The sequence below is a fragment of the Drosophila miranda genome, chromosome 3, assembly GCF_003369915.1.
Source record: "Drosophila miranda strain MSH22 chromosome 3, D.miranda_PacBio2.1, whole genome shotgun sequence".
Taxonomy (NCBI): domain Eukaryota; kingdom Metazoa; phylum Arthropoda; class Insecta; order Diptera; family Drosophilidae; genus Drosophila; species Drosophila miranda.
In genome coordinates, this window is record NC_046676.1 from 14,073,779 (window position 1) to 14,098,484 (window position 24,706).

Here is a 24,706-nt window from a genome sequence, read left to right on the forward strand (position 1 = left end):
CAAAAAGAAAAACGATGTTGTCAAACACTCCAATTTCCCCCAATTTAAATTTATATAAAACAACCGTAAACACATAAGAAACTTTCCCCGCATCCCCCGATTGGCTGCCGATCGGAGCAAGCATCGAAAATAAAAACGAAAATTATGCAACTCAAAAACAACCGAAACCCAGAAACTTATTAACTTCCTTCAGCATATCTTTAGGATACACTCACTTCCACGTTGCAATCAATCTTTAAATACATACATAAATACCTAACATAGAACAGCCCGTAGCATTGCAATACGATGCAATATGTAATTCATGCATTTAACAACTAAAACGGTTCTCAAAATGGAAACGAATCCGAACAGAGCTGAGTAAAAACAAAAGATAATCGGAAAGAGAATGTTGAACAAGCAACTAATGTACGAATTTAATTTCGTTTTTGTTTAGAACTAAACAATAAAATTTGCTATATTATATACATAAAATGATTTTGTACTGTTAGCCGTTAGGTTGCTCTGGATTGAGGAATAGGAAATACAGAGATCAGTGTATAATTTCTAGAGTTATTCATGATCTCGGCATGTATTCTGGTTCTCTTCAAAATTGGGGTAGTTTGACCGGAATTTAAATTGAAATTTGTGCTTTTTAGTGTGACCATCTTTTCCAATTGTTATCGATACCATCGAAATTCGATTTTTTCTGCATACTTTAGAGCACTGGAAATACCATTAAATCGGAGGGAATTTTAAGAAACATTAAAAACTGAACATGTGATTTCTTTCCTGCAAGCGTGGATTTAGAAATAATAATATGCCATATTATTTAAGAAAAGATAGAATATACATAAATGAGAATATAAGTTTATTAACATTTTTACATATATACAAACTGATGGCTTCATACTACAGTACAGGTAACTGGCTGACTAAGATGTACGTTTAATCCTAGAAAAAAAATTCGAAAATCTCATACAAGTCTGGATAATTTTCCCCGTCCCCGCCCATGACTAACTAACTAACTATCTAACTAATGGCACCCTATATGTTTTTTTGATCCTCATTTATGTATGTTTTGATGATGCATTTCCTCTCACAAAAGAGTACCTTCCAAGGGGCTCTGTGTTCTGTTTTCCCATTTCCATATCAAGACCACACATACACTTTGTACATCTGTTTACATCTCTCTGCTCACTGCTCCCTCCTCTTGCCCTCCATTCCATGCCACGCATTTTTAGAGTAGTCAAGAGGCATTTTCGGTAAAGTATGCTCTACTGTACACACCCCCCCCCTACCCTCTATAAGTAAATCCTAAACAAAACTAAAACTAACCATACATATATACGTAATGTGAATATACGATTTTCAGTTGTAGATAAATAGCTAGATCTAGATACATATGATTTTAAGGCTTCCCCTTCCCATAACCTACCCAAAAAATCCTGAATAATTACAGATCTATTCGGTGTTAGCGAATAAATACGTAAACGTCAAAATATTGACCAAGAAACAAAAACAATATAAGTATCAACGGAATATCGATATAGCAATGGAGAGTGATCAGAATGAGGTAAAAGAATCCAACCGGCTGGAGCAGCCATCGCCGCCGCCGCCGAACGGCAGAGTAGAGGAGTTTTGTCCCGTGTTCAGTACAATTTTTAGAGTAGTCTTTTGCTTGCTTTCCGTAGATTAATCCTTTGAGAACTGCATGTGGTTGTCCTTGTCCTTGTCGATTGTTTGTTGCATGTTTTCTATGTGTACATTGTGCTTTTTTTGTGTTGCTAACCCTAGACATCGTTAGATCTCTGAAGAACCTGCAATAATCCCATTCTCTTGTGTCCTCCCGCTACTCAGGGTGAACTGGAGCAACAACTGCTGCAAGCGAATCCCATCTACACGAAGGTTAAGCCCCTGCTGGAGGTCACCAAGCAGGAGGAGAAGCTCGTCCAGAAGGAGGATGAGCTGAAGCAGGTGCGCGAGAAGCTCGACACGCTGGCCAAGAACACCCAGGAGTACGAGCGCAAGTACCAGCAGGCGCTGGTGGAGAAAACCAGGCTCGCCGAACATCTGCAGGCCGAGACTGAGCTGTGCGACGAGGCGGAGGAGTCGCGCTCGCGTCTGATGGCTCGCAAACAGGAGCTGGAGGACATGATGCAGGAGCTGGAGACGCGCGTCGAGGAGGAGGAGGAGCGTGTATTGGCCCTGGGCGGTGAGAAGAAAAAGCTGGAGCTGCACATCCAGGACCTCGAGGAGCAGCTGGAGGAGGAGGAGGCCGCGCGCCAGAAGCTGCAGCTGGAGAAGGTCCAGTTGGACGGGAAGATCAAGAAGCACGAGGAGGATCTCGCCCTCACCGACGACCAGAACCAAAAGCTGCTCAAGGAGAAGAAGCTGCTCGAAAAGCGGGCCAACGATCTCTCCCAGACGCTCGCCGAGGAGGAGGAGAAGGCCAAGCACCTGGCCAAACTGAAGGCCAAGCACGAGGCCACCATCGCCGAGCTCGAGGAGCGCATGCACAAGGATCAGCAGCAGCGCCAGGAGACGGACCGCACCAAGCGAAAGGTGGAAACCGAGGTGGCGGACCTTAGGGAGCAGCTGAATGAGCGACGCACCCAAGTGGAGGAGATGCAGGCGCAGCTGTTGAAGCGCGAGGAGGAGCTCACCCAGACCCTGATGCGCATTGACGAGGAGTCCGCCACCAAGGCCACCGCCCAGAAGGCCCAACGTGAACTCGAATCGCAGCTCGCCGAGATCCAGGAGGATCTCGAGGCCGAGAAGGCGGCCCGCGCCAAGGCCGAGAAGGTGCGACGCGACCTCAGCGAGAAGCTCAAAGCACTCAAGAACGAGCTTCTCGACTCCCTGGACACCACGGCCGCCCAACAAGAGCTGCGCTCCAAGCGCGAACAGGAGCTGGCCACGCTGAAGAAGTCGCTGGAGGAAGAGGGTGTGAACCACGAGGGCGTCCTGGCCGACATGCGGCACAAGCACTCGCAGGAGCTGAACGGCATCAACGATCAGTTGGAGAACCTGCGCAAGGCCAAGTCCGTGCTGGAGAAGGCCAAGGGTACGCTGGAGGCGGAGAACGCCGATCTGGCCACCGAATTGCGCAGCGTCAACAGCTCCCGGCAGGAGATCGAACGACGCAAGCAGGCCGAATTCCAAATCGCAGAGCTTCAGGTGAGTGACGAAAGCAGAAAGTGGCCGAACGATCTCTATTCTGATTCTGTTTGCAGGTGAAATTGGCCGAGATCGAACGCGCACGATCGGAATTGCAGGAGAAGTGCACAAAGCTGCAGCAGGAGGCGGAGAATATCACCAATCAGCTGGAGGAGGCCGAGCTGAAGGCATCGGCAGCCGTCAAGTCGGCCAGCAATATGGAGTCGCAGCTGACGGAAGCGCAGCAGCAGCTGGAGGAGGAGACACGCCAGAAACTGGGCCTCAGCTCCAAGCTGCGCCAGATCGAGTCCGAGAAGGAGGCGCTGCAGGAGCAGCTCGAGGAGGATGAGGAGGCCAAGCGTAACTTTGAGCGCAAACTGGCCGAGGTCACCGGCCAGATGCAGGAGATCAAGAAGAAGGCTGAGGAGGATGCCGACCTGGCCAAGGAGCTGGAGGAGGGCAAGAAGCGGCTCAACAAGGAGATCGAGGTGTTGGAGCGACAGGTGAAGGAGCTGATTGCCCAGAACGATCGCCTGGACAAGAGCAAAAAGAAGATCCAATCGGAGCTGGAGGATGCCACCATCGAGCTGGAGACGCAACGCACGAAGGTAGGTCCCTGGCCCTCGTCATAGTTCCTTGAAGGACTCCCTTTGCTAATCCCCAATCCCAATCCCAATCCCTCATAGGTGCTCGAGTTGGAGAAGAAGCAGAAGAACTTCGACAAGACCCTCGCCGAGGAGAAAGCCATATCAGAGCAGATCGCCCAGGAATGCGACACTGCAGAGCGGGAGGCGCTCGAGAAGGAGACCAAGGTGCTGTCGGTGTCCCGCGAGCTGGACGAGGCCTTCGACAAGATCGAAGATCTCGAGAACAAGCGCAAGACACTCCAGAACGAGCTAGACGACCTGGCCAACTCCCAAGGCACCGCCGACAAGAACGTCCACGAGCTTGAGAAGGCCAAGCGCGCCCTGGAGTCGCAGCTGGCCGAGCTGAAAGCACAAAACGAGGAGCTCGAGGACGACCTCCAGCTGACGGAGGATGCCAAGCTGCGTCTCGAGGTCAATATGCAGGCCCTGCGCTCCCAGTTTGAGCGCGACCTGCTGGCCAAGGAGGAGGGGGCGGAGGAGAAGCGGCGAGGACTGGTCAAGCAATTGCGCGATCTGGAAGCGGAGCTCGATGAGGAGCGCAAGCAGCGAACGGCCGCCGTGGCATCGAAGAAGAAGCTGGAGGGCGACCTCAAGGAGATCGAGACCACGATGGAGATGCATAACAAGGTGAAGGAGGATGCCCTGAAGCACGCCAAAAAGCTGCAAGCACAAGTCAAGGATGCGCTTCGCGCCGCCGAGGAGGCCAAGGCGGCCAAGGAGGAGCTGCAGGCGCAGAGCAAGGAGGCCGAGCGCAAGGTCAAGGCCTTGGAGGCAGAAGTATTACAGCTGACCGAGGATTTGGCCAGCTCGGAGCGGGCCCGACGGGCGGCCGAAACGGAGCGCGACGAGCTTGCCGAGGAGATTGCCAACAGTTCCAGCAAGGGATCGCTGATGGTCGACGAGAAGCGGCGACTGGAGGCCCGCATTGCCACACTCGAGGAGGAGCTGGAGGAGGAGCAGTCCATTTCGGAGGTTCTGCTCGACCGCAGCCGCAAGGCGCAGCTGCAGATCGAGCAGCTGACCACCGAGCTAGCCAACGAGAAGTCCAACTCGCAGAAGAACGAGAATGGACGCGCCCTGCTCGAGCGCCAGAACAAGGAGCTGAAGGCCAAGCTGGCCGAGATTGAGACGGCACAACGTACCAAGGTGAAGGCCACCATCGCCACGCTCGAGGCCAAAATCGCCAATCTGGAGGAGCAGCTGGAGAGCGAGGGCAAGGAGCGACTGCTGCAGCAGAAGGCCAACCGCAAGATGGACAAGAAGATCAAGGAGCTGACGATGAACATCGAAGACGAGCGGAGACATGTCGACCAGCACAAGGAGCAAATGGATAAGGTAAGCAGCCCGACCGTTCCTGACTGTGGGATGGTTATACTAAAGGATTCGTTTTGCTCCCACAGCTGAATAGCCGCATCAAATTGCTCAAGCGCAATCTGGACGAGACGGAGGAGGAACTGCAGAAGGAGAAGACACAGAAGCGCAAGTACCAGCGCGAGTGCGAGGATATGATTGAATCGCAGGAGGCCATGAACCGTGAGATCAACTCACTCAAAACTAAACTACGGTAGGTGCAGATCCCTGTTCGATCAAGGGTTTTGTGACGGAAGGGGGAAGTCTCTAGCGCTATGTCTCTCTTTCGCTCTCTTCCGGGATTCAGATTCTTCCTATATTGTTTTGACATTTTATTGTTTTGGTTTAAGCTCCATCCAAGTGGCCGAGACCGAAAAGGCCAAGGCCTATTCGCCCAAAAAGGATGCCGCACTCATTATGAATTGTGAGGGTCTGCATTAGGTTTCGAATCGTTTCGCTTCTTTCTCGTAGGCGCTGTAAGTGCTGCTGGCCAAGATCCATAGTCAGATCCTCAGACCCAGACCCAGACCCAGACCCAGTGAATGTGAACCAGAAACCACTCCAAACCAAAGAAAACCTAGCAACCACACCTCTGTGTACATCTCTCTGCATGTTAGGAACACACCATCCAGCAAAATCATCCAACAGTGCGAACTAATGCCGTTCAAACTCCTATTTTAAATAGAACTTAGTTCGTGCAACTCCAACCTCTGTTCTGTTATTTTTGTATTCCCCCATGCACTGCACGTCTACCCAGAACCATCCTCTACTATATATTGTAAACCCTGATACTAATCCTGCAACTTGTATGTCTCCCTTTCCTTTAGACGCACCGGCGGCATGGGCCTCAGCTCCAGCCGGCTCACGGGCACACCTTCATCGAAGCGCGGAGGAGGCGGTGGTGGGGGCGGCGGCGGCGGTGACGACAGCTCATCGGTGCAGGATGAATCATTAGATGGCGAGGATTCGGGCAATTGACGCGTTAATTATTAGGTCAAGATCGAGAATAGGACGGAGAAGAGATGAAGAAGAGAAGAGCAAAATAAACGACGTAAACCAACAAAACCAGCATTTTATAACGACAGAAAACATAAACAATGAAACAAAAAAAGCAAAAAGAAAAACAATGTTGTCAAACACTCCAATTTCCCCCAATTTAAATTTATATAAAACAACCATAAACACATAAGAAACTTTCCCCGCATCCCCCGATTGGCTGCCGATCGGAGCAAGCATCGAAAATAAAAACGAAAATTATGCAACTCAAAAACAACCGAAACCCAGAAACTTATTAACTTCCTTCAGCATATCTTTAGGATACACTCACTTCCACGTTGCAATCAATCTTTAAATACATACATAAATACCTAACATAGAACAGCCCGTAGCATAGCAATACGATGCAATATGTAATTCATGCATTTAACAACTAAAACGGTTCTCAAAATGGAAACGAATCCGAACAGAGCAGAGTAAAAACAAAAGATAATCGGAAAGAAAATGTTGAACAAGCAACTAATGTACGAATTTAATTTCGTTTTTGTTTAGAACTAAACAATAAAATTTGCTATATTATATACATAAAATGATTTTGTACTGTTAGCCGTTAGGTTGCTCTGGATTGAGGAATAGGAAATACAGAGATCAGTGTATAATTTCTAGAGTTATTCATGATCTCGGCATGTATTCTGGTTCTCTTCAAAATTGGGGTAGTTTGACCGGAATTTAAATTGAAATTTGTGCTTTTTAGTGTGACCATCTTTTCCAATTGTTATCGATACCATCGAAATTCGATTTTTTCTGCATACTTTAGAGCACTGGAAATACCATTAAATCGGAGGGAATTTTAAGAAACATTAAAAACTGAACATGTGATTTCTTTCCTGCAAGCGTGGATTTAGAAATAATAATATGCCATATTATTTAAGGAAATACAGAGTATACACATAAATGAGAATATAAGTTTATTAACATTTTTACATATATACAAACTGATGGCTACATACTACAGTACAGGTAACTGGCTGACTAAGATGTACGTTTAATCCTAGAAAAAAAATTCGAAAATCTCATACAAGTCTGGATAATTTTCCCCGTCCCCGCCCATGACTAACTAACTAACTATCTAACTAATGGCACTGCTTGGTCACCTGGCTTACGCTGCTCGATGATCATCCACTTCGATGTGTGGAGCAGAAGGGGCACAGGAGACTGGTATGTTTAAGTGCTGCACCATCACTATGCCACCGTTCAGCGCCTCGAGCTCAGCGGAGGACTTGCTCTCCTGGAGGTGCTCCTCTCGCTTGCTGTTAAGGTAGTAGACCCCGGCCACAATCAGGCTGAAGGAGGTCACGGAGATGAGGAGCGTACCATACTTGAGAGACTGCTGGATGGCGTCAAGGTAGAAGGTGCTTACGTACAGCATGTGCAGTACCTCCTCCGAGAAGTCACCCGAGGTGATCTCGATCCACATCAGTGGCAAGATGGTACCGTTCTCCAGAAGATCCCCCTGATCTGAAATTGCCAAAAATTATCATTATCAAAAAGGTTGGATGGAGATGGATGGAGATCCTCCTGATAACTTACTCTTCAGTAGAGGGGTCTTGTCCAGCATAATGTTGATCTGGACGCGCGAAGCTCCGCTGATGGGGAAACCAAAGCGCGGATGAATGTCGGCGTAGGTCTGATGGAGCTCCGCATCGGGTTTGATGCCATCGAAGATCTTGTACAGGACCGGATCGCCGGAGAAGAAGTGCGGGAAGGAGGGAAAGATGGGCGAGTCCCCGTAGCACTTTGTGGCATTGATCACTCCGCTGGGCAGGCAGCGTTCCGTGTTGTGGCAATAGCACTGATTCGCCGGGTTCTCGGACGGATGGTCAAACACATCCATGGGCGTCCGGTAGCGCAGCACATCGATATCGTCGTAGATGGTCACCTCCTTCTCAAAGTTGAGCGGCACCTTGCGACACAACACTTGCAGGAAGACGTGAACCGTATCGCGAGTCTGCAGGAGATTCGGGGAGAACATGGAGGGGTCCACACCATCGATTCGATTACACTCCTCCCCCTCCCAGTAGTCCAACTGGGGCATGCCATTGAATTGGGTGATGGTGCTGTACTTGGTGATATCGTCCTCGCCGGTGTTCACCTGAATCGAGTCCACGCTTGTTCCATTTCGCTGAAGGAAAATAATACTATTGGGCCAAAGATCTTGGCAAAGGATCGACAAACACTTACGCTCATCAGCAGGCCGAAACGCCTCTTGCCCTTGCCCAGGCTCTTCAGTTTGATGATCTTGTCCTCGTATCCCCAAAGGTACTCTGCAGCCGTAAGGTTCTTGAACAGGCCTTCGTTGAACGTGTTGATTAACATGCCTGAAATGAGGCGATCAACGTAAGGCATACGCTTCACGTGGCCGGCGGCACTGATCAGCGGCACATTTGGTACCAGCAACACATCATCCTCCCGGATGGCCGATTTCTCTGGCAGAAACTTGTACGACTTGCGATCCTGCAGAGCAATTATAAAAAAGGAGGAAAATTAGTAAGCCCTGCTTTGGTTTTTAAGTCGGCTAGTGACACCTACCCTGAAGGTGACCGTGAAATTCTTGTTGAACGAGACCTCGTCCTTGACCGTGTGCTCTTGGTAGACTAGCGGGCCCATATCGCGAATCTGTATCTTATCGGCCCGCCCGGCCAGATAATCCTCGATGTTGGGGTAGTGGAAGATGTGCGCCTTCAGCAGCGTATCGTACTTGGGGTCTGGGTTGAGCCAACTCTTGGCCGTGTCCGAGTTCTCGGCCAGTACCAGATTCTATGGTGGGGTTTTGGGTAGATTCAAGAATTTTCGCAAGCCAATTCTGCCAGTGGGCAGCATCTTACCTCTAGCATGGTGTTGTTGTAGAACTCGGTGAACCACATCACAAAGAATCCAGTCACACTGATCACGAACAGCAGGAACATCACCCCCAGCACTGCAAAGTGGGTCAGGTTAGTCAGGGATACGAGTATCATCCTATCAACCGTGCTCTACTTACTTATCAGTGTGCCAATATCCTTGGACGTTGGCTCGCGGTTTTGTGTGTGATTGCGCAGCCCGAAGGCCTCCAATATCATCTGGAGTATCGTTGGCTTGTCGTGCCCACTCTTCCCGCTGCTGTAGGCTCCCCCGAAGGTTCCAGTTCCTCCCGCACCGGCCCCATTCCGCTGAGAGTTCAATGTGTTGGACTTGGATCTGCTGAGATCATCTTGAGTTGGTGGCAAGGCCACATCAAGGTTTGTTGTACGTGGCATTCTGTGTGTTTGTGTGAGGGGACGCTTCGATGGAGCTGAAAGTGGAGTTAACAAATGTTATGCTGTCCTCTTATCACAGTGATCGCAGTATAGTATGTTGTTGCTAGCCAGGAGCCTGTAAGCTAATAGATTATGATTCCCATGAATTCCGATGCCATTCTACTATCAGTAATAAAGTTTCCATAAAAGGTGCTCCTTGAATTACAGATATCTCGGCACTTGAAACTGATTCTTGTTCACTGATATTAATAATATGTATAATTTGATGTTATCTTTGGGATTGGGAACACGTGGCGCAGCCAAGGGATCTATCTGCCTGGGCTGATTATAATTATGGGCTTATCAGAGAATCCAAGAGTTCATCGAACACATAAGTATACAACGATTGTACAACAAGTTCGCGAGTGTTAAGTTAAGTTTTCCTCCATTGATGGAAATCAAATTCATTAATACCTTTTATAGGGTTATATATAATTGTATTTGTATATGTGTGTTCGTTTTCGTGTGCGTGGTTTAATCGGAACTATTTTCCGTGGAGCTAAGATTATTAACCATGCGATCGTTTACAGAATTTTTCACCAACTAATCTGGGTTTCAGCTCTCAGAGCCTCCGCATGCTGGGCTCAGCTGCGACTTCTGCCCGTGCTGAAATCAAAGTACAACCCATATGTATGTGCTAGGCCTTATCAGTAGCTCCTACGAATATATAATACTGATACTTTTATATACTATAGCTGGCAAATCATAAAATAATATTATGGAAGCAACAAATCAAGGAGGTATCAGTTTGAGTGACTGTGTGTCTGTATGCCATAGAGTTAAGCTCTAGAAATTACCAATTCTGGGGGGTACTTGTACGCTAACTTTGAAAACGGGTCAACGCCACGGAATAAGCCTCAACCTGGGCGTCAAATTTTCCAATTTTTTCAGCACGAGCATGAACTTTTTGTGAATGTGAACGAACTGGCGGAGATAATGGCTCAATGGGTTTCAATGGGGTTATTGATAGCTAAAGTGATCTGGAACTGCTGTGACCGCAAATTGATTTGATTTCGAATTTTGATAAGACTGGCTCTGAGCAGCATGAAATTGCGCCTTAGACTACCCCCCAAACATTATGAATTCAATATTGTGTTTGAAAAAAATGTTTTTGGATTCAAATTTGCTCTTGAGACCTACGCTTAGAGGGCGGCAATCTGTCGTCTGGTTGGTCTGTTTCTCCTATTTATATGTGTGGGACGCGTCGCGGCGAAGGTTGGTTGTCTTCACCGTTCCTCTCCCTTTTTGTCTGCTTCTCTCCTGTCTGCTTTTTCCCAATTAGTTGCAGAAAACTGAGCTGGTGCAGGCAGTTCAGTTGACTGATAACGGCTTGGAGATGCGGGTGCCAAGCGAACCAACAAGAGAGTGGGTGAGTGAGCGGAGAGAGATCGTGCGCGAAGACAGCTGTTCAGGTGAACGAAATGGAAACGGAACACAACACACTCACACAAACGCAAGGTAATTGCACCCGCACTTCTCTCTCTCTCTCTCTCTCTCTTTCACAGTGCGCGTTCTCTCTCTGTGGTTTACTTTGCCTCCCGCCACTCGCCTCTGCACTTTCGACGACTGCCAAACATTTGGCGTCTTAATTAACAATTTTGTCGTATTTACGCTGTGTGCACACCATTCGTATTGAGCTTTTTTGGGGGGTTTTCCTGTCGCTCTCTGCCTCTCTTAACGATGTGGATGCTGGGACTGCTCCGCGGGATCTGTCGCTGTCTCTGTCACTGTATCTGGATCTGTATCTTGCAGCCACACACTTGCACGAGCATCTCTATAAGAAAGAACTCTTGTCGCTCTCCTCTCTCCTCTCTGACCGACACTGTGTTCTCTGTTTTTCTTGGCTTGTGTTCTTTGTTCGCCTGCTTCTTTGTTTTGTCGCTATTCTCTTTTGTCAGCTCGATCGTTGGGGCCAGTTCCTGCCTCGATTTACAAAAAAAAACAGTGGAGCTGTAACTGCAGCTGGAGCTGGTTTTCCATATGGAATACACTCAATCCTTCTCCACTCTGCCACTGCCACTGTTATTGCCTCTTCTGCTTCTTCTTGCTCGTCGTCTTCCACTGCACTGCACTTGGAATCGATTCCGTTTCTGGTTTGTCTTAGTTGTCCCAACAACTGCAACGGTACGACCGAACAACAGGGAAGGAAACACAACGGCAAACACTACATATTCGGACCAGCCGTTGGCTTGATAATATCTTTCGAGCGTTTTGCCCCCGAATTGGCACTGGATCAACCACTTGTCCGTTGGGTATGGTATTTGTTGCGGATTCCGCGATTAGAGCCCGGGACCTCTAGAACCGATTAGATTTCGCTTTCTGGGGGTTCTGGGGCTGTTTGTAACCCGACTGCGGGTTTCCATAGACTCTGAAAAACACTGGGACTGGACACGGGGACTGACTGTGGTGCGTGCTGCTGCCCACCAAACAAGTTATTACTACGACGGAATCGGCTCCGCTCCGTTCGGAATCAACAGCTGGGCCTTCGTTGTGTTTCGTTCTCTTTCCTCGTTCTACGATCTTGCTTTCGGTGTCGCCGTCGCCGTCGCTACCGCAGCCGCTGTCTCTGCTGCAGCTCTGTTTCTGATAAGCGAGTGGTCAGCAATGATTGCTGATAACTGCAGGGCGCCGACAGCGCTGCCAGCGTTTTACGTATCGGTATTGCTTGCTTACTACGTAGCAGCCAATGTGCGTGTGCCAGCTTCTATGCTTGTGTGTGTAATGAGACAAAGTGCAAATTTAATCATCGTTCATACAAAGGAACCACAATGATACCCACACGCACACGCACACGCACACACACTCTCAGGAAGAAGAGATAGAGAGCAGCATCTGCAGCAGCACCAGCAGCAGCAGCTGCAGCCCCATCCCCCATTGCTTTCTCTCCACTCGAGAGAGTAGTGGCTGCTTCATTATTATCGAATTAGATGAACGGCGCGGATCATGCAGAGACCGAAGAAGAGGGGCGGGGATCCAGAAACGGGCTCCATTGTTTCTGCTCCAATCTGCGATGCACTAAGAGAAAACGGGAAGCGGGAAACAAGTGGAAATGGCACAAGGTGAAAGCAGGAAGAACCTTTTTATAGAACATCTTATATATACAGCAGTCAAATATAGTGAAAAGAAAGCTAAAGAGTCGTCTGATCAATAATATATGCATTATAGGTCTATATATAGGAATGTTCAAATGGCCCAATACAATTGTATGTATGTACGTATATTCACACGTGCCAAAAAAAAAGCAATTAGCACTTAGGCTTTTTATAGCGTATTCCTGAGTTTACCATTTCACTTATAGAGCTGTAATGGACTTTAACCAGTCAATTAGCGGTTGACAAAGAAATGTGCATTCACTATTTCGCTCAGTGCATGGGTGCTCAAGGTGCTACCTCTGTCTTCTTATTCTTTTTCTTTTCTTTTCGTCTCGTTCTCCTCGGCTTCTGTTGTCGTTTTGCAATTCTTGGAGCATGTGAGGATATATTTAAATTAGCTTATCTTCCAGTCGTATGAATGCTCAGTTCTTAAGCTGGCAGACTTGCCTCAAGCCCGCATCGCTATGACATGACAACGTGATTACTCGCGTAAATACCCCCGGGAGGAGAATCGCAAGTTATTGAACCCCACACGGCCAGAGACCAGGCCCAGGCCCAGGCCCAGGCACAGGCGACGATTGTGTGCTCGGCATTTATCAGTTTAGTCAAGAGTTTACAATTAATCTGTCGTGCTCCCTATAAGGCGCGGTGAAGCGGCGGCGGCCCCATCGTGTTTTGCATCATTTTCGATTGATAGCCTCTCTGAACTTTTTGTTTTTCTAGAAGGCGCGGATGACGCGCATGATATTCCAATGGCTCAATCGTTTACTCGTTCCGTGCTGCTAATAGCTTTCCAATACTGTTCGCCTGCAATGAGTATTGTCTCCGCCCCGAGCAGGTCCCAATAGCTAGCTTCAACTTCTATTTTACGGCGGAGTATTTGACTGGAACTGACAACTTAAGTGGCACTAAGTCAGCCGCGCTCTAAGTTACTGTAGTTTGTTTAGGCCCTCACATAAACTACCTTAAAAGCTGTAAAGATGGAGGGCAAAGTCGTTTCCATCACGTTAAATGTAGAGCTGGCGGTGCCCTCGATTGGCTTTCAGTTCCCGCTTCCTGAATGCTCGCTTGTAGGGATCTTATCAGCTCTGACGGAGAAATAAAAGGGAAAGCGGGGGGGGGGGCCTTATCAACAACCTGGGTTGCCGGGTCGTCAAGTGCCAAAAAAAAGTTCTTACATACACAAATATGTATAAACAAGAATCACACATAAAAAATCTCAAAATTAAATAATAAAAGTTCTTCGAAAAGTAGGACACAATCATCGGAAATCCAGAATCTTCAAAGCCTACATCGATAGCCAATCTGAGCGAAGATACCCTGAGGAGCTGATGATTGGCCATGCCGACGTTGGTCGACATTCTGTATCGTAAGTGAAAAACCAAATTTGATTCTCTTCCGTCGGCGGGGCAGGGGCTATTGATGACACGCAACAACATTTAAATTTACATATGCGTATGTTGTTGTTGTTGTTGTTGTTGTTGTTGCTTTTGCTGTGCTTTTATTATTATTTATTGCATCACTTACAACAAAACTGCGCCACTTTGTACGACAGTTTACATAAACAGAAAGGTCGCATGCAACCCGGTTGGCCTTATTGGCATGCAAAGTCGTCATAGAGTTAGGCATTGGATACGGGTCGCCGTCACCGTCGTCGTCGTCGTCGCCCCGTCCACCAGCACTCTATATCTTTGTGCGTCTGTGTGCGTGTGTGTGGTTGGTCTTGGAGTCGGAATGTCAAACACATTGAGGCGATAATGTCTTGGTTCGCCTTCTAACTAAAAAGCCATTGTTATGGGGATTGAGCAATGGTTTTGTCAGGCTTAAGCAAAAGATATTAATGCTAGTACACAACTGGATCCTCTTAAGATCATTCCCAACTCTAAAAATTCTATCCGAATATCTGAGAATCATAGAATCTCCCAAGTCTTATTCATTTAGCAATCATCATATCGTCAGAACTTGCCCCTGATTCATCTAAGCTGGAAAAACTCTCCATCGTTTCAGAACGAACGTGCTCGCTGTGAAATTTTCTGCCAGTGGACAATTTCTCGAATCACATTTCCTAGACATGGTCTGAAATGATTTCCCCTCGCTGTTATTGGTTATGCAAATGCAACAAGTTTTTGTCGCGCGGTGTTGTTTCCCCGGCTTGCGCATTTCCCAAAAGCCTGTTTATGCTCAAGCAGGAAAGCTTTTGCAAGATTCCGATTCTGGAGACGGACAACAACAAACAAAACCAAAAAGCTTCGCAATGCCCACCGAAACTGCAACATTCAGTGGCAATAACAATAATTTGTGATCGTTGGAGCTGTCAGCTTTAGCATACATTCTGTGGCTTCAACTTGATCTGTCTTCGTTATTGTGGCTTCTGATGTTTGGTGTTTGGCAACCACTGGCACAAACCATAATAACAACAACAACAATCACGATAGAAGTGAGTCATTTGCAACAACAACTAAATATCATAATCGTTTAGTGCTGCCAGTGGTATTGGTGTGGCAATCAATGGGATTGTGTCTCTGTGTGTGTGCAACATAAAACGGAACGGAACGCAACCAAAACGAAAGACTTCAATGCAAAAGCAACAAACTTGTTTTTTATCAGTCGCCGCCACCCATTCCATTCCTCAACAGCAGCAGAAAGAGAGAGAAGAAAATCGAGGGAGCGACAGCAGAAACAGGCAACATTTATTTCGAGCCGATCGAAGACTATTCGAATATCCGAAAGCTTTTATCGCATACAGTGCATTGAGCAAAAGCTCAAGTCATGCACCACACACAGCCACACACAGCCACACACAGCCACACACAGAGCGCGCTTGCTTACTCTCGCTTTTGCTAGTGCCTCTCCTCTTGAGCACACACCTTCATACACACATACGCACACAGGTGTACCTGTTTATCTGGTTTTCGAGTTTCGCTTTGTCGCAATGCCAAGCCGAGCTTCAGGTGGAAGCTTTCGCCGCCCCAACATCTTACGTTGTGGGGCCACTCGAAGACATCGACATCAGTTTCTCGGCGGCTTTACGAGCGTACAAGTCGTGAACGTTTTTTACCGGCAGTTTGGTGTTACGTTCCACATTTTGTGGCCCCCCGTAAGAATCTATCTATCCACAAAACAGCGCGTACGTACTAAACTTGCATCCGTGTAAACGGCCAATTTCGACTCCGATTCCGGCTCCCGTGTGAGTGCCTGTCTGTGTGTTAATATAACTATTTTGAAATGTCTGCGGATTGCGACTTGCGGCTTGTGGCCTGTCCCCTCCCTTCCCCTCAGGCTGGACAGGTCTGCGTCTGCCTCTCTGGTGTGTCTTTCACAAAAGCCAGCAGCAACAGCAGCAACAAGTGTGTGGTGTGTTGTTTGTGGTATGGTATGGTATGGTGTGGTGTGGCAGTAGCACTCACATTCCAGGCCTTTTGCGGCAGTAAAAGTCCATTTGTTGTTGCTGCTTACTGCATCGATCATTGATAAACCTTATAGATGTTGTCGGGTCGGTCTCGTCGCAGTCGCCGTCGCAGTCGCAGTCTCAGCGTTGAGCAAGACCTTGCCCACTCAGCCAAAATGAAACCATTTCCATGGTGGCTCGATGGCTTGGCTGGGCGCTTAATAGCTCTACAAAAGCGGAAAATCATTGAATTATGCTTTGTGGCTGCTGCTGCTGCTGCTGATGATGCCTCTTTCCCCCTGGAGCCAGCGGCAGCAGCTAAATGCTGTCTACGGCCCTGCCAAAAGCGCATTTTACGAACGTGCATAGTTTTTATGATTACTTGTGTGGAAAAAGTGAAATTTTCGCTCTGCACAGCGCGCTGATTGGCGCTGCCACGAAGCAGCGACTCAAAACGAAATCAAATAAAAAAAGTTTACCCAAAAAACACCACACATACTACATACTCGTCCAAAAATCCAAAATCAAAATTCAAAAATTCAAAAATCAAAATGAAGCGTGTGTCCAGGTCAGAAAACCCCACAGAAATCAAATAAAACTAAATAAATGCATAAACAAGTGAAGAGGGCCCGAAAGAAAGCTCTCTTTTTGACCACATAACCATGATGACGATTATGTGAAGGTTGCACCAGAAGCGGCCAGCAGCAGCAGCAACAGTCCGGTCCGGAGCAAAAGCTTTGAATCATCATCTTCATAATACATATACGACTACGAGTATACTATGTTATCTTGTGGCACTCTGTTGCTGAAGTTTCTGCTGAAGTTGTTGCTTGATTTCGTTGCCAAGTTGGTCATAAAATTGAGGTGACAATTGCCAGGCTTTGTCTTTGTCTTTGCTGTTGCCCGTTGCCCGTTGACACATTTCACTGCGAAAGCAAAACGCAAACAACACTTTGTACTTCTGCTGTCTCTCTCTCTCTCTCTCTCTGTTATGGTCTGTTCCATGTACCTGTACCTGTACCTGCACCTGCACCTGTACCTGTCCCTGTCTCTGGGGTAATTGCCACCAAAACTGACCTACTGAAACTCCAAGATGAGCCCCGTCGCACATGTTTGTCACGCCATTGACAACAGCACAGCCAAGCACTGTTTAACGCACAAAAATGTAAAAATCATTTCATTTTGTATTATTAAAAAAAAAGGCAAAGTGAATTTTGTCAGCAGCCCGCTTGGTTTTTGGCCAGGCCAGTGTCACAGCGGCAGCAACAGGCACAGCCACAGCCACAGCCCCAGCTCTGAAATTGGGTCAGGGTAATTGTTTAAAATAAGTAGCTGCTACCGCTTGTATTTATTTGTGCAACATTTAAACGCAGTGAAATTATGAGACTCGACTCCACGTTGTCTTCGCCTTTACTTCATTTCAATCCGAGAGCTCTGCCAAGCTCTGATCAGCAGCAGCAGCAGCAAGAGGGGCAGAGGATGTCTTCGCCAAGATTCCGCTTTCAGTTCAATTCATACAAAAACGTGTGTTTAGAAAGTAAATTTCTATTGAAGTTGGGATTCTGTCTAAGCCATATATAACATTCAACACATGCTCGTACACGTCGAAGATATAAAAGCGAACACTCGGCTGGCGATTTCACGTTAAACACAACACGTTAGCCGCTAATTGAACAGCTGAAAGAGCAGCTCCAACAGCTCCAACGACTCCAACAACGGGCGAGATCCGAGTCAACAAAAGTAAAATGATTACATCAGTTATCGCATTTCATTGGAATAGAATGGAATGCCAAAACTGCTGAAATCTGGCTGTGATTCTCATACCAAGGTGTTTGGATGGTCTGCTGTTCAGATCTAGAATTTCCCAGTCATTCCAGTCACCTCCGGTTGCTTGCATACTTCTTGGGGATGCGAGACACAATGGCTCAGGTTCTGTTAGTTACACACACATTTCATTTCCCGAGAACCAGCACTCTGAGTCACACTGCATCTCCAGTAGACTCCACTCCACTCCATTCCTCGTTCTTGGCAAGCATTTGTAATGCTAAAAAGTTTTTACGTATTTGTACTTATAATAGCCAGGCCCTGAAGCAGTGCACTCCGCCAACAAAGCGCACAATCAGCCAACAGCTAACAGCAAACAGAACCGAAATTACGAGTACTAAGTACTCAGCAAATAAATTCCTGATTGAATTAACTGATTTATGGCTCGATGACGGGTGTCACCGAAAATCATTTGAAATAATTATGGGTTAATTGGTATTCAATGGGCATCGCTCGACAAGAGCCAACAATGGTGGATCCAATGGTGGATCCAATGCAAAACACACAACACAAATCACAAACACACAGATATTGGAGTCGCCAGCTCGACCTTGTGGCGTTCAGAGAGCGCAGTAAACTCGACAAATACTAAAAAAAAAATACAAAAAACTTTGTATCCACTCAGTTGGTGGGTAAGTGGGGTGGTGTGCGTGTGCTGTGTGCTGTGTGCTGTGTGCTGGCCAGGGCCCAAAGTACAAAGTTTAATGGTTTTTGGCCGAAACCGTAAAGCGAAAACATCTAAACTGGTTGTAGGCCACCATTTCCGCAGAGCATCCAAGAATTTGAGCGTCGAGTCTGGCTCTCATGTTCTCGTGTTCTCAGTGCGTTCTTCCGAATCGCGGAATGGAAGGTGTGAACGTGCCCCAGCAGTAATCTCCCACTGGAGTTGCACATTATCTCGTTCGCGCCGATAAACGACTGTTTGTATGCACTTGAATCTGAGAATAATCTGCGTATCGCTGGAGTGCTGGATTGGATCGAGTGGGGCAATTAAAACGCTTCGTTTCTATTGTCTCCGACCGTGCGACGCCTGCAAATAGCTCAAACCATTAGCCGAATCCCATTTTGCTGCATTGCGTTTCGTTTATGAATATGAATAATGGCTTGCGGGCTGTCTGCCTGGAATTTTCAATAATAAAATCGTTGCTGTTTACGCACGAGTCCGAATATTAAAAGATATACTCGTATGTATGTATGTATGCCCAAGCACAGCCCTGGCCTCGGTCAAGGTTTCATTCCGACATTTGTTATATGCGAAACCTCAGAGTCAGAGCCAGAGCCAGAGCCAGAGCCAGAGCCAGAGCCAGATTCAGAGCCGTAGAGTAGACAGAGGGGGAGAGGCAGCAGGAGCCTGCCAGTCCATTAAAAAGTGCTTAATTGCCGAGCTGAACGGCAGCCAAGGTCTGTCCCTGCCAGGAAGGGCGCAGAGCGTTACAGTACTCGTATGAGACTCGAGCAATTATCCAGCGCACAAAAGCCGCGCCACAAAAGAGCCCCAGCAAAAAGTCATTGTGCTGACTTGAAGGTTCTGGAGACAGTCCCCGTCCCCCGTCGCCCAACCACCAAAACAAGATTGCAGATCGGTTTTGTTCGTCTGTTTTGTTTTGTGTCGAAGCATCGCATAGCTGATAAATCAGCTTTTGGCCAAAACTAAATACAGCCACAGCTCGAGCGTTGTCAAGCCCCACAAGGCCAACACGCCCCGCAACGTGTCTGAGGTCTGGGCCAACGTCGGGGCATCTCTCCTCCACTGTCATCTGGTTGTCTCTTCAAGCCATGCCATGGATATCCATAGACATAAGTAAACATATGGAAAGAGTGGGGAAAAAGAAGCAGAAGCACAGAACAGAAGATGTTGATCATGATCGTATCGTGATCGTGAACGCTGATCGCGGATCATGAGCTCCAGCATCGAGACCCAATGTCGGCTAGAACTTTACGATGTGATTATCAAGTGATATTGAATGATTGCATTCCTGTTTACCTGGCTTTTGCCTGATAATTATAGATTAACAACTTAACCGGTATTACAGCTTATCTGTCTGTAGGTCGTCCCCCCATAAAAACAGCTTGATATGTCTTATATATAATTTTGATTTGCTTTTCTAGTTAACAGCTGCAAGGCGGTCAACTCTTGAAACAACAACGACTCCAACAACAGCCACAACATGAACGGTCCCAAACACAAACTATGCACTAAACTGTCCAGCACGTATCTGAGAAAATGGTGTAAGTATAATCAATTCAATGAATCCGAGTAGCCCCCAAGGGGGTGAGCGATGCTTCGGTGATGTGTTCTCAGAGTTTTCCCCACTGGAAGCTGGACGAGTATTACCTGAAATCCCACTACCATTAGCATCTGATTAGCCAACCGCGCTCTTCCTATTAACAAAAAATTTCCATATGGATTTCCGCATTGATTTGTGCAATAATCCCCTGAAACGATTTATGCTCAACGCAATGGCAGGTGGAACCACAAGAACCCATCGACTGACTTAACGCCAGGGCGAATCATCCATATATCGCATACAATATATAACTCCACGTGCCGTGCCTGGTTCTTGATTTTGCTCAATAGATTGCGAATGCTTCGCTTTGTTCGTATGACTGGTTAGACTGGTATTCGCTTTTGAATTTCTAATTGATTCCGCTGAAAGTACGCAGAGGATAAACTCAGATCTTCACCCAAGTAGCTACCGACTTTCCCTTCCTTTCGTTTCCTTCTGGAAAAATAAGACTAAGGCGCAGTGGGCTTTTAGTTCCAAGGACTGGGACTGGGATCTGGGACTGGGATATGGCTCTGATTGCTGTTGTTTAGCGTCGACATTCCAGTTCTGGCGCTTGCACTTCAGTAATTAAACGATAATTATTCAATCACAACTAATTGGGGATCGGATCGGGCATCTCTATCCATCGCTAATTGGATAACAAAGTGTATAAGGTCAAAGGGTCACTAGAAGAGTGATTCATGTTCCGCAATATGTACACTAGTGTTCTATTCGTTCGATGTATAAATATTTATGCCGAGCTGTCCCAGTCGAGTGCCAACTCAAATATTTGTCTCGATCGAAGCCAACAAAGCCAACATTTTCCCACCTTCCCGCTCACAGGGTCTGACTCATTCCAATCATCCACTGATTTATGCAATCGCTGTACAACCGTTGAATAATTCTCCTTGGTTTTCCAGGGATTACGATCGCCATTGCGTCGATTTTGATAGTGGGAGGCGTTTTGGTGGCCTGCGAGTTCTCCGTGCTGATCAATGCCATTGTGGACCGCATGGTGGCTCTGCGGCCTGGCGCCAAGACCTTCGGCTGGTGGGCCAAGCCGCCGGTGGAGCCCCACATCAGTCTGTACATCTACAATGTGACCAATGCCGATGACTTCCTCAGCAATGGCTCCAAGGCCATTGTCGATGAGGTGGGTCCCTATGTCTACAGGTAAGTGATCTTTAAACTGCACCTAAACGTCAATGTTAACACGATCTTCTCTCCCTTCATCTCCGACTTGCAGCGAGAGCTGGGAAAAGGTTAACATCGTGGAGAATGACAATGGCACGCTCAGCTACAATCTGCGCAAGATCTACTCGTTCCGCGAAGATCTGTCTGTGGGCCCCGAAGATGACGTGGTGATTGTGCCCAACATTCCCATGCTGAGTGCCACCTCCCAAAGCAAGCATGCGGCCAGGTGAGTGCCCTGCGTGTGCCGACAGTGGCTTCTACAAAAAATGCTGCAATCTGATTAACCCTGATCTTGCCCATCCCAGGTTCCTGCGTCTGGCCATGGCCAGCATCATGGACATACTGAAGATCAAGCCGTTCGTTCAGGTGTCCGTGGGACAGCTGCTCTGGGGATACGAGGATCCGCTGCTCAAGCTGGCCAAGGATGTGGTGCCTAAGGAGCAGAAGCTGCCATACGAGGAGTTCGGCCTGCTGTACGGCAAGAACGGCACCTCCTCCGACCGCGTCACCGTCAACACAGGCGTCGATGACATCGAGAAGTACGGCATTATCGACCAGTACAACGGTCGCACCCACCTGCCCCACTGGACCACCGATGAGTGCAATCACCTGAACGGCACTGACGGCTCCATCTTCCCCCCGCACATCGACCACGATCGTGTGTTGCATGTGTACGACAAAGATCTCTGCCGCCTGATGCCGCTGGTCTTCGAAAAGGAGGTGATGACCTCTAACGAGGTGCCCGGCTATCGCTTCACCCCACCCGAGTGGGTCTTTGCCGATGTCGAGAGCCACCCGGAGAACATGTGCTTCTGCCCCGCCGGCCAGCCGTCGTGCTCCCCCAACGGTCTCTTCAACGTCTCGCTGTGTCAATACGGTACTACTCACTGGGCCTCAAAAGATCCCTTCCTGACACTAACAAATGTCTCGCCCGTACAGATTCCCCCATCATGCTAAGCTTCCCCCATTTCTATCTCGGCGACGAGAGCCTGCGGACACAGGTGGAGGGCATTTCGCCGCCAGAGAAGGAGAAGCATCAGTTCTTCCTCGATGTGCAGCCGGTAAGAAAGGCGACCCTTTCCTCCTGTCAGTTCTCCTGTAATGGTCATTCATTTCCGTCTTTATCCCATAGAAAATGGGAACCACTCTGCGTGTTCGAGCTCGTATCCAAATCAATCTGGCCGTCAGCCAGGTGTTCGACATCAAGCAAGTGGCCAACTTCCCAGACATCATCTTCCCCATTCTGTGGTTCGAGGAGGGGATCGACAGCCTGCCCAATGAGGTCACCGATCTGATGCGCTTTGCCGAACAAGTGCCGCCCAAGATACGTGTGGCTCTGATTGTCGGCCTGTTCGCCCTGGGGGTGGCCCTGCTGCTGCTGTCGACCTTCTGCCTGATCCGCAACTCTCACCGGCAGAGCACCCTGCATCTGGAGGGCTCCAACTACCTGGCCACCGCCCAAGTGGACATGAACAAGAAGCAGAACAAGGACACCCAGCCCGCCAGATACTAGAGATTGTCGAGTTTTGGATGATATGATCAGTAGACGTATCGAGGGGTCGGTCTCTGGGTGTCTTAGTTTAGTGTAGATAGGTAACTGGGACTAGCCCATTCCATTCCATTCCCATAACCCATCCCCTGCACCCATCCGATCCGATCAGATCCGATCAGATCCATTCGGGTTTGATCCGGTGGGGGGTGTGTGTGAGTGTCTGTAGTCTAGAACAAATGGAGCTGGGAAGACTTGTATGTATTTTGTATGTGTATCTGTACTTGTATCTGTATCTGTATCTATTGTATTGTATGTAGGTTATCTTTGTAAGTAATCGTTATGAAATTTTGATGATGATGTGTAGTCCTACGCAACAGTCGTGATCGCATTAAGGCTCAAAGCTTCGACTTAGCTTAAACTTTGATTTGTTATACCAAAACTGAATTAATATACCCCAACAACCCCACAATTCCCCGTACCCCGTTGTACCACTTGTTGAAATTCGATGTCAAGACAATCAAGTCACAAACCAAACCCGAAACGTTTCTCAAATAAAAAATAAAGCAATGTTCCGTCCTCCATACAAATGTGCTTCATTATCGATCCAATAGAAAACATCTATTGTATCTATCCCATGTACAATTTATATGTGTATAATATGCAAATAATTACGATATTATTTTAATTAGGCATAGACCGGAATCGAATCCCCTCTTCCCCTCGCCTCCACAACCCCGAAAGCTTCAACAGAATCCAAAGCAGGGCTTCACGTTCCCCTGCAAAATGTTTGTCGGCTTAAGCTCTACACATTTGGTTCTCAAATGGCCTATCCCCATTCAGTAGCCATAGAATATTTAGATGGGTTCCCGAAACAAAAGAATATTTGTATTTCTTAATAAAAATAACAACAATAAAAAAGTACCTAGCGGGAGAACAAAATCAAATTTGAAAATGTGTTTTGCCATCGATAATTGCTTAATTGCCGACCATTTCAGTGTTTATAGACATGCAGCTTCCTTTTCCGGAATGCAATCGGTACTAGACCCGAAAGTATGCAACGAATGATGTTTCAGAATATTATTCTCTGATGAACTCTGGAATAATATCCCAGCAAATGCGGTCTGGATTTGTGTCTATTCTTGGGAATGATCGAATGCAACGACCGGCTATAAGTATTCCCCTGTGGGCCTTTGATGCTTAGATTTAAAAATGTTAGAATCTGGCTCCTATTGATCCCAAAAGTATGCTTCCGAAGGGCCTTAGCTGGATCGAGATCAAGTGAAAACGAAAACGAGAATCGAGGCAATCGAGGCAATCGAGACAGATAAGCCCTATCTATCCATCAGTTGATTTAATGTCCGAGTTCCCTTTCTATATAGGATTCCAGCGGCTGCGAGGTCATCCAACATAACCCAAACAAACAAAAAATACATGAAACATTAAATGGTAATAAAAAATTCAATGAATTATAAAGCCCGCCTATCAGCAGAACTCATCTCAAAATGCCAGGTTTAGGAATTCAGTTATATAGTAGTTTGTTTACTTTCGATTGGATGCATTAAAGACCTCCAGACACAGACCAGACCGGATTCTGCAGCACAGCCATTAAAGCGTCTATTAATACTGGATTCCATGATTGTTATTGCGGATCACTGTGCCTGGATCAGAGTCAGAGTCAGAGCAGACCAAGACCAATCCGGGACAGACTTTAATGGCAAGTCATTTGTTTCGTTGCACGTTCTACTGCCCGCTGGACTGATAAGCGGAGTGCCGTCTGCGTCTGCGTCTGCGTCTGTCTGTGCCTGATAAGACAGCCTCTGCGGCGACCCCAGGGCGGCGTCTCCCAGTCAAGTGCAGGCAATCTCCACCTGCCAACGACCGAGGTTAGCCGTGAATCCACGCAGGGGGGACTGCCACCACCTGAATGGCAACAGGTGATCCAACAAATGGAAGACGTCATTCGGACGCATAGCGCTCCTGAAT

The 24,706-nt window shown here is 47.5% G+C and overlaps 3 protein-coding genes across 9 annotated transcripts in view; 2 read left to right on the top strand and 1 right to left on the bottom strand.

Annotated features, from left to right (window-relative positions):
* Positions 1 to 6,200, top strand: part of LOC117188160 (myosin heavy chain, non-muscle-like) — a gene marked incomplete at its 5' end in the record, with an annotated part of 23,244 nt that extends 17,044 nt beyond the window's left edge. The window contains 5 exons of the mRNA XM_033391583.1: positions 1,888 to 3,159; positions 3,216 to 3,746; positions 3,825 to 5,120; positions 5,186 to 5,349; positions 5,963 to 6,200. Coding sequence (XP_033247474.1) covers positions 1,888 to 3,159; positions 3,216 to 3,746; positions 3,825 to 5,120; positions 5,186 to 5,349; positions 5,963 to 6,113 — 3,414 coding nt within the window. The remainder of the gene's footprint in view (positions 1 to 1,887; positions 3,160 to 3,215; positions 3,747 to 3,824; positions 5,121 to 5,185; positions 5,350 to 5,962) is intronic.
* Positions 834 to 11,975, bottom strand: LOC108158556 (scavenger receptor class B member 1). 4 transcript variants are annotated; one of them, XM_033391584.1, is made up of 8 exons: positions 10,607 to 11,975; positions 9,172 to 9,462; positions 9,017 to 9,108; positions 8,721 to 8,948; positions 8,373 to 8,645; positions 7,722 to 8,313; positions 7,261 to 7,649; positions 834 to 1,011 (listed from the first exon to the last, which is right to left on the bottom strand). In XM_033391584.1, exons 2-7 carry the CDS (start codon positions 9,425 to 9,427, stop codon positions 7,291 to 7,293), a joined length of 1,800 nt encoding a protein of 599 aa, XP_033247475.1. In that variant the 5' UTR covers positions 9,428 to 9,462; positions 10,607 to 11,975; the 3' UTR covers positions 834 to 1,011; positions 7,261 to 7,290. The 4 variants fall into 4 exon arrangements, with proteins under 4 accessions (XP_033247475.1, XP_017146461.1, XP_017146460.1 ...); XM_017290972.2 differs by lacking the exon at positions 834 to 1,011 and having other exon boundaries at positions 7,083 to 7,649; positions 11,091 to 11,975; XM_017290971.2 differs by lacking the exon at positions 834 to 1,011 and having other exon boundaries at positions 7,083 to 7,649.
* Positions 11,976 to 13,772: 1,797 nt separating this feature from the next.
* Positions 13,773 to 23,304, top strand: LOC108158557 (scavenger receptor class B member 1). Of its 4 annotated transcripts, none has more exons than XM_017290975.2 (7): positions 15,569 to 15,655; positions 19,880 to 19,999; positions 20,958 to 21,210; positions 21,284 to 21,457; positions 21,537 to 22,108; positions 22,171 to 22,292; positions 22,364 to 23,304. In XM_017290975.2, exons 2-7 carry the CDS (start codon positions 19,939 to 19,941, stop codon positions 22,742 to 22,744), a joined length of 1,563 nt encoding a protein of 520 aa, XP_017146464.1. In that variant the 5' UTR covers positions 15,569 to 15,655; positions 19,880 to 19,938; the 3' UTR covers positions 22,745 to 23,304. The 4 variants fall into 4 exon arrangements, with proteins under 4 accessions (XP_017146466.1, XP_017146464.1, XP_017146462.1 ...); XM_017290973.1 differs by having other exon boundaries at positions 15,571 to 15,745; XM_017290974.2 differs by having other exon boundaries at positions 15,572 to 15,685.
* The last annotated feature ends 1,402 nt before the right edge of the window (positions 23,305 to 24,706 follow it).